Consider the following 15,455-nt stretch of genomic DNA (forward strand, 5'->3'; position numbering starts at 1 on the left):
ACACATTGGTGATGGCAAGCTACGTTGTAGCCACAGCTGCCCTGGGGCGCACTGACTACTACTACTACTGATAATAATAATAATAATAAGAAGAAGAATAATAAGAATAAAAATTTAAAACTAAAGTAATTGAAATAGCACAACAGGTCATCCAGGTAGGAACTTTGTTCATTTTACATCGTCAAGCCGACTGCTTTTAACCGACGCACGCGAGCTTGCCGGATGTTTATGGAACCACATGTTGTTACCCGGTTATAAAAGCACATTTCTGTGGATGTAGTTTGTGGAAAGTAGAAGAAAACGTTTGTAGCTTGAATCAGGATGTCGGCTTCGTTGATCAGGAGAGGACTGGAGCTGCTGAGCAATGACATTAAAGGTCAGTTTAGCCTCTTGAGCTTGCTGTGCCAGTTGGCTAACAGTATTGGATATTAGCGCTCTCGCTATTATAATTCTGACCATAACTTGTGACTGATCTGGGTTTTTTTTTTACATTGTTATAGTTAGGCCGTAATAGAGGGGGTTTACAATGTTGCTTTAAGGTCTAAAATTGATTACTTGAATATTATTTCGGAGGTTTTCACGTTGTCGTCATTAAACCATAGCAACGTAGAGCCCGAAGAAGACGTATTTGAATAACGGTACTATGCTTAACCTCAACCTACATAACATTCCTGTGAGGAAAGCAATTCCTCATCCGGGTGAGCGGGTACTTGGTCTCAGCACAGCTGATGTCAGGAGGACCCTGAGAAGAACTGACGTACCCAAGCAGCGCCTCGGGACTGGTGCTCAAGGAATGTGCTGACCAGCTGGGTCATGTCCTCACAGACCTCTTCAATACCTCACTGAACCATGCAGTTGTACCATCATTCTTCAAGAATTTTACCATTATACTAGTTCCTAAAAACAGTCCACAGTTCCATGTCTTAATGATTATCACCTTTTAGGACTCACAATGTGCATTTCAGTTCCGCATTCAACACAAATCATCTCCCAGCATGAAAGCATGCGGCAAGTGGAGACAATTGATGGGGACTGGTGTACCACACACAGCTTCTCATCAATAACATTGTGGAGGAGGTGGACAGCAGCACTAAGTTTCTAGCTTTGTTCTCTTGTAATGGGAGCACAGCAATGTCTGCACTTCCTGTCTCAGATGAAGAGTGTGTATTTGGAGCAGAAGAGCCAGATTCTCCAAGTTTCTTTCTCATAGCCATCAGGCTTCTAAATTCTATTTTTTTTTAATACCCCTCCCATCTACACACACACACACACACACACACACACACACACACACACACACACACACAGTGGACCACACTTGGACTGATCTCCCTGCTGCTGTGATACTCCATTGCTATCTATAAGTGTAATACACTGGTAATTTAACAATACTGCTGTTTTTTTATGCATTTCACATTCATTTTTTTATAGCTCTGTTTGTTACTACAATTTTTATTAATGTTGTGAGCCAGTGCAACACGATTCCATTCAGATATGCTATAATTAGTGTATAGCTTTTGAATGACAAAAAGATCGATTCACACTCTTAAAAGAACATGTTTCCTTGTCTGCAGCTTACTTTGGGTTTTGTGCGTGTCTTTTTGCCATGTGTTTCCTGCCAGATGTCACTAAAGTGAAGAAGAAGCAGCAGCAGACCCCCAGCTCAGCCACAGTGATGGAGCTGGTGAGCACCAAGCGGCAGGGAGTTACCAAGCAGGTCAAAAGACTGCAAGGCCGTCTCGGGCCTGGCAAGAGCAAAGCCACTGTTAAAGACAAGAGGATCAAGTCTGCAGTGGGTCAGTCTGCTTGCTGTATTTCAGTCTTCTTCATGCTTAGAATAAAAGACATCTGTGAAAAAGTAAGAACAATTGGTACAGAGGCTTTTGTGTTTTTATGTAAGGACCAGTAGGTGGCAGCATTGGTCTTAAACTCAGTTGTAAAATGTACAGCCTTCCACTGAAAAAGAACTTAAACCTGAATAATTGTTCTGTTACTCTTTTACAGTCTAGTTGATGTTGCTCTAAATTTCTTGTTCTTTGGTTTGAATTGTAGAGGAGTTCAGGAAGAAGCAGGGGAAGAGCCATTTGAGTGAGAACCTCAAATACTTTATGGCAACTGGCTGTAAAGCAACAGATTCTGACACACTGAAGGTAACCAGGTCATCAGTCCCTCACATTTTACAAGTGCTGTCATTGTCTGTGACTTTTATCTCTTCTTGAAACACTGGAGTCCAAAATGTTAAGCAGGATTTAAAAAGAAGAGTCATATTTACATAAAAAAGCAGCTTGCTCACAGCCACAAAAACACTGGTGGCATCCGGTGGTATCTCTCAGCCTGCTCGTAGATTCAGCAGTGGTATCAATTTTAATGTCGGCAAAAAATAAACTGTACAGTAAAGATCCAAATCCCAGGATTTTATTTATTTATTTTTTGCATTATTGATAACCCAAATAGATTCATAGCCATCACTGGCTACTGATGAACTGCTTTTGTTGTCTACAGGTGGCCCTAACGTGCTGATTTGATTTCTGTCTGACATAGATCGTGAACCACAATAAAGGGAGGCAGTCAAGAAATCACCCGGACAGGCCTGTGAAGAAGGCCAAAGAGGCAAAGTCTTTGTTCACAGAGGAGGAGTTCCAGCAGTTTCAGAAGGAATACTTTGGCAGGACTGTGGAGGAAAAGAAATAAAACAGACACAAAGACACTGCGCCCACAGCAGAAGCTCCAGGGCTGCGTTTGGAGGATCGAAGTGGATTTCTGGACCAGATTTTGTTCTCATTAATGTTCATGTAGTGTCTGTATGGTTCAGGGTTTTTTTTTTTTTCTTTTTCTTTTTTTTCTTTCAAGGGTGTCTGTGTGAGTAATATGTGTACATTTTGAACCAACCACAGGTTGAAGTTCATAGACAAAGTATGAAAAATCATTGACAAAGAGACAGGAAATGACTGAGATATGACTTGTGTCAGTCATAGCTCGCGAGTCCTTTGTTTCATTGTTTGTGAACTACAAACGTAATGAAGCTCACCTTTAATTCACAGCCAAGAAAAACACCATATTCATGGCTTAATAACCAGATAAGCTTAGCAAGAGCCATTACAGGGCGGTGTGAGAGAGCAAATTCCTGAAATTATGGGCTTATGGATGACTTATACAATACATTTCTGTTTCTCATCCCTTCTTCTTTGATAACTTCTTAGAATTTTTTATTTTTTTTTTAAGATTATTGAATTATTTTTTCAATAAAAGCTGTAATTCTGGGAATAAAGCTGCATGACACACTCGATAGATATAAAGATATTAGTTTCTAATTAATCAATTATTAAATAATATCACAGTCAACACAAAGGTTTGTTATTTCTATTGCAACGACCTTGAATTAATAGCTTCCATCATTTTCATCATTCCTCCTATAAACACGTGTTTTGATATGGTCGTCCTCAAACTTGTTGCTTTATTAAAGTAATGAAATAATGACTCCTGTCATGGGTTTATTCTTGTTCAGTTCAGATTACAGTCTTTCTCTACTGGTTTGGCTCATTTCTTGAAACAGAAATTACATTCTCAAAACTCTAAGATCATTTGGCAAAACACTCTTACAGTTTAGCACAACACTATAGCTCACCTGCAAAAGCTCATATCTCTTCCAAAACTGTTCACTCGGGCTTCAATCTAAATCCCTTTCTCATTTAAACAGTCAGTGTCTCCAAAATGGCAAAGATCCTTCTCAATAGCTTTGGCTCATTTCTCGACACAGATTGGACATTCTCATCATTCTTGGTGCTTTTGTCAAACTAAACCTGGATGGTTGATCACAACAACATGGTCCACCTGCAAAAGCTCATATCTCCCCTAAAACAGTTCACTCATGTGTCAAAACTATATTTCTTTCTAATCTGAATAGTCAGTGCCCCCAAAATGCATCGTCCCTTTGGCATTGTGTGAGTACTGCCATACAAAATGTTTAGATGTTTTGTCACTATAGCAGAGGACCAACAATATACAACAGAAAAGAGTAGCCTCCAAGGTTTGACATCACAGATTGCACTCACACTACCAAGGAAATTATAACCATTTATTATTCACATGCAAAGAAAGTTTTATACATATGTAAAAAGAAAATGTACATTACAGTAGTAAATTGTATGAACACAAAATCGGCCACGTTTTCGGCCCTTGGCCAGGTTGAAGCCAGCTTTATCCACGAACACCAGGATGTGAGGGGTCTCATGTCCTTCCAATGCCATTATTCTCTAAAATAGAGTAAAGAACGTAAAATCAGTCATACAGAAGAATCATATACTACAGTTAGACAATTACATGTTCTCCCCCACAGGTTCAATATACTACAGGCCACTACTCCAGTGGTTCTAAACTAGTGATAGGCCTATGAGGAAGTACTGCAGGGGTATTTGATAGAAAGGGGAGTGGGAAATACTGATGACTTACTGAGATGTTACAGTAAAACCTACAATATTAGATAGATTTGATTGGGAGACAACAAAATAAGGATTATAATGAGAATTGTATCATACAGTAAACTGCAGTTTTCTGTTGAAATTGTTGAAGTCAGATGAAGCAAATACTGATTCTGAAATCAGGTAAAGGAGGTATTGAAACCAAATAAGTGTTTCAAGAAATGAGCCAAACCAATGGAGAAAAACTGTAATATTTTGCTTTTATTAGGTTAAAAGATGAACTAATTATTACTAATGATTAAAAGATGAACTAATAAGGTTTGGAGGGGAAGAGCACAGACATTTTCACTCTTTACATTTTTTTTAAAGATTAACCAAAAAAAGCTGTTTCATTTAGTGAGCTCTTAACTGTTTCCCCTTCGAGATGGGCTTTTTTGTTTAAGGGAAAGAGTGCCACCATAGACCTAAAGGGTTTCCACCATTTTTCATGTTTTTTTAATTACTCATGTCGTCAAGGCAAATCAGAACACCACATCCTCTTTTCTCAGAAAAAAGGAGTCAAACTTGAGTCGAAGAAATGTTTAGGGTACAACGTGAACAACCCAGACATGGACATGATGGCACACTAAAGCACTGGTACGTTCTTAATGTGATTTTTCGCAGTGGCTGTTTGGCTAGTGTGCATAAGTGACTTTAGAACCCTAAATTTCATCATAGTTATATCATTAACATTTTTCTAACATTGTGTTTTAACGTTATATTAATATGGGACATAATGCTATGAATGCTACACATTTGTTGACAAAAACAATATTTTGGAGTAAATTAATCTGCAGGATTACATAATATTTCATAAGGAAGTCATGTCTTTATCATCTGTATCATCTTTAGCCTTTTAGACCCTCTAACCCCAAATAACATCAGCCTGTTTAATGCTCTGATGTAGTTTCCATCTTAAGAAAATTTTATTTTATAGTTCAATGTATATAAAGTATAATATCAATAGAATGCAGGACCTATCATTTGTACGGCCAAAGTGAGATTGACACTAGTCTTATCAGCTATGTTAGCAAACTAGTATACTAGCTAAAGTTAACAATACTGATGGCTAAAGGAACTCAGCCCACGGCCGTCGTATTCTCCCAGACACATTGCATGCCGACGAAACATCTTAACTTTCTACAACAAAAGTCAAACAAATGACATAAAATAACATTTTCTCTATTTCTGTCAAACATTTAGCTGCATGAGCCTTGCACCTGAACCCTGGGTGCACTGATAGCATAGTCTTTCTTCTTTTAAAACATCTCTAAAAAGTACATCTGTGCTTCTGTGCTGGTCCCAGCCATACAGTCCTCCACAGAATCTGTATTTTTTGCAAACAAACTTTAAATATTTTACTCCATATCACAGACCAAATTTATTTATGGTTTAACTGGCGATTGTAAGACGTCACAGTATCTTTTCAAATACAGTTTAGTATCTTGGTCCATTATTCTACCATTATTTTGAATTTGAGTCCAAAACTTAACTTCAACCATTGTTACATCAGTTTGCAGAGATGTCTCTATGGTCCATATCTTCCATTTTGGATGGTCAGATTTCCAGAAATCAGAATCTGCAAACTTTATTAATCCCTAAGAAAGTTACGTGGGTTACAGTTGCTCCAGTATAAATAACAGTAACAGAACCAGACTAGACTATATAACAATACTATATGTTACAGATTTAAGACATTTAAGAAATAGCACAATATATACAAATCACTCAAGAATAAATATCAAGGATTGACGGAGGTGATTATAAATAAATATCAAGAATGTTGACATGGTGCTCAGCATGCAACAACATAGAGGATAGCACTGACCACAAAAGACTCCGGAGCATTGTCTGACAGATGTTGAAGGACCTCAGAAAATAGAGACGACCTGCTGCTGCGGAGCCTGGGACGGTCTGCTTGCCTCCACCCCGGGGGGAAGGGTAACATCTCTTGGGTCTGGGTTCTGTTTCCCCCTCTGGGGGCGAGGGTACCTGGACCCGGGGTATAGAGTATGTTTGGGGAGTGTGATTGTGTGTACATGTCCATTTATGTCAATCCTTACGTTGGGTGAGTGCTGAGTGTTTGTATATGTGTGCATGAGGGTGGGAATGCATGTTTGTGTCTGTGTGTGCCTGTTTGTCTGTGTCTATATGTCAGGTCGGGTCTTAGACTCCACCTCTCTGGGAACTCCCAGGCCCTCCAAGGCCTATCTCCCCTTACCACACTCCCTGCCGGTGACTGATGCCCTCAGGGGTCGGTGCATTGGTGGTTCTTGGTGTCCGGGGCTGGGCACTCAGGTATGTACCGGCTCACTCCCGGTGGCTACCTGGGGTTTTTTTTTGCTTGTTTTCTATTCTTCTTCTCTCAACAGGTGATCCAGGAGATTTTTTTTCTCCCCCCCCCCCTTTCTCACTGTCCCTCTCCCCTTCTGTTTTTCCTTTCCTTCCTCTTTCTTTCTCCCTTTCCTATCCCTCACTCATGTCTGTCCCGTCTGTAACATCTGAAAATAAAATATAATAAATAATAAAAACAAAGGTCGATCAAATGGACCAATACGGCAATGCCACGATGATCCATTTGGCAAAGTAAATCCATTGGGTATCCTTGTTGGTCTTCAGACAACAATTCTGATGGCTAAAGAACCAAATGGGACAGGCAAAAAAAAAAAAAAAAAAAAAAAGACAGTTACGCAATGAAAACCTGGCTTTCAGCAATTTTTGTGATTTGGTGGTATATAAATAAAGTTGAATTGAACTGAAAAAAAAATAGAGACGACTCTGGCCTTTCCTATAAAGTGCAGTGGTGTTTGTAACCCAGTCCAGTTTATTGTTCATGTGTACTCCAAGGTATTTATAGTCCTCCACAATGTCCACATCGACCCCTGGATTGAAACACGGGTCAAGGGTTTCCTGGTCTTCCTAAAGTCCACAATCAATTCCTTAGTTTTGCCACGTTGAGCTGCAGAGGATTCTGCTTGCACCACGTGACGAAGGAGTCAACCACAGCCCGGTACTCTATCTCATCACCCCTGCTGATGCATCCAGCTGATGCTGATATGGTCTGACTACGGGTCAGAGCTGGTCCAGGATGATTTTTCCAGGGTCTTCATGATGTGAGAGGTCAGTGCCACCGGCTTGGAATCCTGGGGGCCACTGGGACGTGGCGTCTTTGGTACAGGGACGAGGCGTGATGTCTTCCTCAGAACTAGGACCCTCTGCAGACTCAGACTCAACATGAGCAGTTTCTGAAAGACTCCACAAAGCTGGGGGGCACCTTGAAGACGTGCAATGTGAAGAGAGAGCTGGAACAATGGAGTCGGTGCAGCAGGTTATGTAGTCAGTGATACACTCAGTGAGCCCATTGATGTCCTTGGTGTGAGGCTCACAGAGTGTCTCCCGGTCAGTCAAAAAAGCCCTGTAGACCTGCTAAGGCCTACTCTGACCACCTCCTAATGTTTCTCGTGGTCACAGGTCACAGAAAGCACCAAAGAGGAGCTTCCTGACAGAACCATAATTCAAAGTCTCTTTTGTTTGGCAGGGCAGCTGTCATGGATCTGGATCATTTGACCCAGCATTTTGACTTTCTTGTGTTTTGGTGATTGTTATGTATTATAATGATGATGATTTAAGGTTCATTAGGTAGTCCTGAATTTATTCTATGCTCTGAGTTCCTTGTATTCCCTGTTTAGTTTCTTGTCTGTTAGGTTCCCCTTGTGTTTTGGCCTCTCCTCTGTGTAGTTTAGTGGGTTATTGATACAATGATCACTGTTATTATCAGTCACACAGCAGCTTGTGTTATTCTACTGCTGTTACACATCCATCGTGTGATCACTTCTGTAAAACCTATTTTTGTCACCGTTTTCACATGATACTAGTTTCTCACATTGCCGTATCAAATGTGACATAATCACATAAGGGAATGAAAGATCAGCATTTTTAGTTATTACTTAGATCAAAATTAAATGTGAATTGAAAAGCCCAAGTATGTTGCATAGTTACTAAAAAAAGCTTAATAAGTAACACTGTTCAGCTTGTTATAAATATCATCTCGGTGAAGTGATTCAGGCAGATGGCTACATGAGGCCATATAAAGTTTTCATCACTAAATAAGTATTACCAGGCTGCACTGCGTTATCATTATAAAGTCCATCAGAACAGCTCCCTTAAGTCAAGAGAACAACTGAGACAATCCATCCACAATACGAGGTTAGTCATTTATATACTGCAACAACATGGGAATAGAGCAGCTGCCAGAGAATTCAACATTAATAAATCAATGGTACGGAAGTGGAGGAAGCAAGAAGAATTAGTTGAGTAAAATTTGACTTATCTGACTGTTTTGTTTTGCTTAATGTGCCTTATAATCCAGAGCGCCTTTATGCATGAAAACAGACCCATTTATTGACAGTGCACCCGGTGCGCTTTATGGTCTGAAAAATATGGTCGTAAAAGTCAGTTTGTTTACCAAGATATAGAAATGTCCATCAACAGCATGTTTTAATTAGTTAGTATTAGTTCATTTGATGAGGTGAGCTTCCCTCCCTCCAAGACATCTACAGGAAGCGCTGCCTGAGGAAAGCGGGGAGGATCATCAAGGACTCCAGTCACCCCAGCCATAAACTGTTCAGACTGCTTCCATCAGGAAGGAGGTTCTGCAGCATCCGGTCCCGTACCAGCAGACTGAGAGACAGCTTCTTCCATCAGGCCATCAGACTGCTGAACACGTCATAGACACCTCAGCTTCACTACTGGAACTTCAACATTATGCACTCCACACTGTATATAAATGCCACTTGTTTTGCACATGTCTCAACTCTGTATATTTTATATATTTTATTTATTGTTGACTCTATTTAATTTGTAAAATATGTGTGTATACACACACACACACACACACACACACACACACACGTAGAAAAACATTTAGTATACACATCCAGAAATTATTATTTTTTGCATATACTATTATATATTGTACATATATTTATTAGTTTCAGATTTAGCCATTCGTATATTTTGCCTGTTTACATTATTGTATTTGCACAACTCTGTTGCTTGTGAAGCTCGCACACAAGAATTTCACTCGCATGTGCTGTACCAATGTACCTGCACATGTGATGTGACAATAAAAGTGATTTGATTTGTTAGAATGATGATTTAGATCGTTCCTGTCTGCATCGCCTCCAACTGGTGCAGAACGCTGCTGCTCGCATGCTGACCGGTTCCAAAAAGAGAGACCACATCGCTCCGGTCCTCTGCTCTCTCCACTGGCTCCCAGTTGCTTTTAGGATTGATTTTAAAATTTTACTGCTGGTTTTTAAGGTTCTTAACGGTACTGCACCTCCTTACCTGGCAGAGCTTCTTAGCATTTACCGCCCCAGGAGATCTTTGAGGTCAGCAGACCTGATGATTTTAGATGTTCCCAGGTACAGATTAAAGACTAGGGGAGAGAGGGCGTTTGCTGTGGCTGCACCCAGACTGTGGAACAGTTTACCTCCTCACATCAGATTCTCCACAAGCCTAGGAACTTTTAAAACTGCTCTTAAAACTCACCTCTTCTCATTTGCTTTTAGCGAGGTTTAACTTATTGTTTTACTTTATTGTTTTATCAGTGAGATGTTTTATGTACTTGCGTTTTATTGTATTTTATATTTGTATTTTATTGTACAGCACTTTGGTCAGCCTTGGTTGTTTTTAAATGTGCTTTATAAATAAACTTGACTTGACTTGACTTGACTTGACTTGATGATGAGGTTGCTGATGCTCCAGAGCCTCCATGCTCAAGGAGAATATGAACTCGTTACCTTCAAAGAAACAGGTAACGTATTTCAGTTGATGTAGTTTGACACTGTAAATATTCTTAAAGAAATTAATTTGTAACCTAAATGAAACCACTTTCTCTTCCCAAGAAGTACTTCAAAAAAGGTCTACAAAAGGCGTGTAATGTTTGTGTGTGATGGATCATTGGTACTCCTCCAAACAATTTCAATTACGTTCTGCAAAACAAGTCTGGAGGATCTGCTGCAGAAGTACTTTTCAATAATCATTGGTCAGCATCCATCATAGACGTTCAACCTTCCTGGTCTTCATTGATGTTTGAGCCACATCATGAAAAATGCTAAGGATCTTTGTGTATATATTAAGAAATGTGTGTACATTTATATCAATAACTGTATGACAATTTAATATTTCTGGTTTAAAAGTACTACTAACAGTAGTTCCATGTACTTTTCCCTGCATTTCAGAAAACTGCAGGCTTGGAATGCATGTGTTTGGGCTCCTTAAATGTTGTTCTTCAATGAAAGACATGACATGGATGGGGTTGTCCATAGTGTAGCAGTAATGTTTTTGCAGGCCTTGTAGTGGCAGGAACGTAACAAAGCACTACAACTTGAAACTCCTCATGCAAAAAAGGGGACTCTGGATGTTGATGAAAAGTGATTGCCAAAGACGGGAAAGTAAGTTAGTAATATTACTTTGTCATTCCAAATGAATGTGTCTCATTGTCTCACAGAAACTGGGTGCAGGTTACATAAAAAAGATAAATTAACTGAATAAAATGCAATCTGTTCGTTTTTAAAAATAGAATTTTGAAATCATACTGTCATGTGTATCTAAACTACCAAAACCTTAATGAGAAATTTAAATAACACCACACATAACTGTGCATGAAAGTAAGAAATATTGTTAAAAATTGTTTCATACATCACTGAATATTCATTTACAGAAAGATGTTGGGGAAACCCCGCCAAAGACCCATTTCCTGGAAAGTGTTCATGCAGCATTACTGGACTGTGAGGGTCCAGGATGTCATGGTACTTGTCCTGCCTACTTAGCTCAGTAAACACAATCACAAACACAATCCAAGAACCAGGTATTTTGAAGATGATAAGTGCAGCAGGAGTTGTAGAGCAAATTGAGAATAACATATAATAAATTAACCAATGTACTATTAAATTTCAGAATTACACACAAGTAGAACCCAGGTGATTTTGGGGAAAAAAGCCATTGGGATCCAAACAGAACTTGTATCCAATGAAGAATGACAAAGCTCGTGCATGGGTGGCAAAGGTGTGAGAATTGGAGGGATGTATAGGAAGTTGAGATGAAAGCCTACATTGGAATTTTGATTCTAGCTGGCATCTACCACTCAAGGCATGAAGCAACACGTGATTTGTGGGATGACAAGACCAGATGGGCAATATTTCGTGCGACGATGTCCCACTACCGCTATTCTCAGATCAGTGCTAACATCCACTTTGATGACAGGCTCACCTGCCCGGGACGCTTCAGGGATGATAAGCTTGCTGCATTTCATATCCTGTGGGAAAAATGGGTTGCTTGTTTTCCCCTGTTGTTCAGTCCAGGGGTTGATGTGCGTGTTGATGAACAGCTTGTTGCATTCAAAGGCTGCTGTTGATTTCGACGGTATATGCTCAACAAGCCCGCAAAATATGGCATTAAAATCTGGGTCACCCGTGCTGCGGTAACCTCCTATGCCTGGAAGGTGCAAATTTACACGGGGGGGAAAAAAAATCACACTCCCCACCCGGTAGTTCCCAGGCAGTTGTGCTCCAACTGACAGAAGGGCTCCAAGGACACACTGTCACATGGGACAACTTTGCGTAATTCATCTTGGCAGAGTAACTCCTCAGAAGGAAGAGGGAGAAAAAAAAATTGGCTCTGGTTGGCACAATCACAAGAAACAAACCAGAGTTACGATAGATTTGTTTCGCTCCAACAGAGGAAGACTCTGTCATCCGTCTTTGCCTTCACCAAAATGACCATGGCGGAGTCCTACGTCCCCAGTTGAGGGGAGAATGCTTTTAAGCACAAAGCACAGGCAGTGATGGGGAAAATATGAAGCCTGCAGCAATCCTGTTCTACAATAGGTGCAAAGGCAGCGTAGATGACCTGGACAAGGTTGTTGGCATACGATTGACATACGATTTTTGATAAAGTCTCTTTTTAACATGAATTGCAATGTATAATAGTTGATGCAATACTCATTAAAAGGATACAAGCATTAACCCCATGGTGTGCTCTAGTCAACAAGAAATAGAGACTTGTCTCCTAAACTTCGAAGAAGAACTCCACATACTGCACAAAAAGTAATGATGCATAAAAATCATTTGAATAAATATAGTATAGTATATAGTTAATATAGCTTTGTTTTGCAGGAGTTTTCACAATATGAAAATACAGTGGGGCAAAAAAGTATTTAGTCAGCCACCGATTGTGCAAGTTCCCCCACTTAAAATGATGACAGAGGTCAGTAATTTGCACCAGAGGTACACTTCAACTGTGAGAGACAGAATGTGAAAAAAAAAAATCCATGAATCCACATGGTAGGATTTGTAAAGAATTTATTCGTAAATCAGGGTGGAAAATAAGTATTTGGTCACCTCAAACAAGGAAAATCTCTGGCTCTCACAGACCTGTAACGTCTTCTGTAAGAAGCTTTTCTGTCCCCCACTCGTTACCTGTATGAATGGCACCTGTTTGAACTCATCATCTGTATAAAAGACACCTGTCCACAGCCTCAAACAGTCAGACTCCAAACTCCGCCATGGCCAAGACCAAAGAGCTTTCGAAGGACACCAGGAAAAGTATTGTAGACCTGCACCAGACTGGGAAGAGTGAATCTACAATAGGCAAGCAGCTTGGTGTGAAAAAATCAACTGTGGGAGCAATCATCAGAAAATGGAAGACATACAAGACCACTGATAATCTCCCTCGATCTGGGGCTCCACGCAAGATCTCATCCCGTGGGGTCAAAATGATCATGAGAACGGTGAGCAAAGATCCCAGAACCACACGGGGGGACCTGGTGAATGACCTGCAGAGAGCTGGGACCAAAGTAACAAAGGTCACCATCAGTAACACACTACAACGGCAGGGAATCAAATCCCGCAGTGCCAGACGTGTTCCGCTGCTGAAGCCAGTGCATGTCCAGGCCCGTCTGAAGTTTGCCAGAGAGCACATGGATGATACAGCAGAGGATTGGGAGAATGTCATGTGGTCAGATGAAACCAAAGTAGAACTTTTTGGTATAAACTCAACTCGTCGTGTTTGGAGGAAGAAGAATACTGAGTTGCATCCCAAGAACACCATACCTACTGTGAAGCATGGGGGTGGAAACATCATGCTATGGGGCTGTTTTTCTGCCAAGGGGACAGGACGACTGATCCGTGTTAAGGACAGAATGAATGGGGCCATGTATCGTGAGATTTTGAGCCAAAACCTCCTTCCATCAGTGAGAACTTTGAAGATGAAACGAGGCTGGGTCTTCCAACATGACAATGATCCAAAACACACCGCCCGGGCAACAAAGGAGTGGCTCCGTAAGAAGCATTTGAAAGTCCTGGAGTGGCCTAGCCAGTCTCCAGACCTCAACCCCATAGAAAATCTGTGGCGGGAGTTGAAAGTCCGTGTTGCTCGGCGACAGCCCCAAAACATCACTGCTCTCGAGAAGATCTGCATGGAGGAATGGGCCAAAATACCAGCTACTGTGTGTGCAAACCTGGTAAAGACCTATAGTAAACGTTTGACCTCTGTTATTGCCAACAAAGGTTATGTTACAAAGTATTGAGTTGTATTTTTGTTATTGACCAAATACTTATTTTCCACCCTGATTTACGAATAAATTCTTTACAAATCCTACCATGTGGATTCATGGATTATTTTTTTTCACATTCTGTCTCTCACAGTTGAAGTGTACCTCTGGTGCAAATTACTGACCTCTGTCATCATTTTAGGTGGGGGAACTTGCACAATCGGTGGCTGACTAAATACTTTTTTGCCCCACTGTACATAATCAAAACACTTCCTATACAGATTCAATCCAAAAGTTTATCAAGTGTCACTGAGCAGTCTTTACCTTCAAATCTGACCCCCCCACCCTGTGAAGTAAAGCAGCTGGGCCTTTAGCAACACAATGTTGAATTTGAAATAACCTGCCACTTGAAAACACGTCTCTCTTCCTGCTTCCTCTTCTTCTGTAGAGCTAGCTAGATTTTGAAGTATTGCGACCACAAAATGCAGACACCTGCACTCCTTCCAGCCCACTTTAACCCCTGAATATAAACGCTATAAATAAACCTGGAGTAACGAATCTGGTTTAAAAATATGATGAGTAGAACCTACTGATCTTTGTTAAAAAATGTAGGTAGTAAAAGTAAAGAGAAAAACAAATAGCCGAGTATCGATTTAAGTACAGTTACCACCTCATACAGTATGAAATAGTGACGCAAGCCACTGAAGCCATTTTCCAACCCTCCTCATATTTTCTTTTTTCTGTTACGTGTATTATTATGACTAAAATCTGTCCATTCAGAACAAACCGCAGATTGACGTTCACATTTAATCAGTATCTGTTTCGAAACCTACCAGAAATTATGCAGATACATGCAGTCAGCAGTTATTTCTCTGACTAAAGTCATGAAACTAGTTCTCCAAATGATGAGCCTGTAAATGTCTTAAACATGTTTATTAGTCATATTTTCTTTGTAAGGATTTCGCCTGAGACTTTAGTCAGACTATTTAGTTAATATCACAATTAGAAGTCATATCATATATATCTGTATATACCAGCATGTAGCACTTGCTAAAACTGAGGATTTGCCATTGAAGCTTACAATAAATCAGTTGTTAAGTAATATAGAAAACTGCAACCAGCAGCTTTCTATATTTGAATGAATAGTTTACTTCTTTTCTAATATCCTACCATAAACACCAGAAGTCTGAACAGGAAGAGGTACCCAGGCAGACCCAGGACTTTTTTTTTTTTTTTTTTTTCTGCCTGTCCCATTTGGTTCTTTAGCCATCAGAATTGTTGTCTGAAGACCAACAAGGATACCCAATGGATTTACTTTGCCAAATAGATCATCGTGGCATTGCCGTATTGGTCCATTTGGTCGATCTTTGTTTTTATTATTTATTATATTTTATTTTCAGATGTTACAGACGGGACAGACATGAGTGAGGGATAGGAAAGGG

General features: G+C 40.2%; 1 protein-coding gene across 1 annotated transcript; it reads left to right on the top strand.

The window, feature by feature from the left end:
• Nucleotides 1–182: 182 nt before the first annotated feature.
• rps19bp1 (ribosomal protein S19 binding protein 1) lies at nucleotides 183–3,342 on the top strand. Its single transcript, XM_026169359.1, has 4 exons — nucleotides 183–376; nucleotides 1,623–1,796; nucleotides 2,053–2,150; nucleotides 2,542–3,342. Exons 1-4 carry the CDS (start codon nucleotides 322–324, stop codon nucleotides 2,689–2,691), a joined length of 477 nt encoding a protein of 158 aa, XP_026025144.1. The 5' UTR covers nucleotides 183–321; the 3' UTR covers nucleotides 2,692–3,342.
• Nucleotides 3,343–15,455: the final 12,113 nt, after the last annotated feature.

The sequence above is a fragment of the Astatotilapia calliptera genome, chromosome 6 (assembly GCF_900246225.1).
Source record: "Astatotilapia calliptera chromosome 6, fAstCal1.2, whole genome shotgun sequence".
Lineage (NCBI taxonomy): Eukaryota > Metazoa > Chordata > Actinopteri > Cichliformes > Cichlidae > Astatotilapia > Astatotilapia calliptera.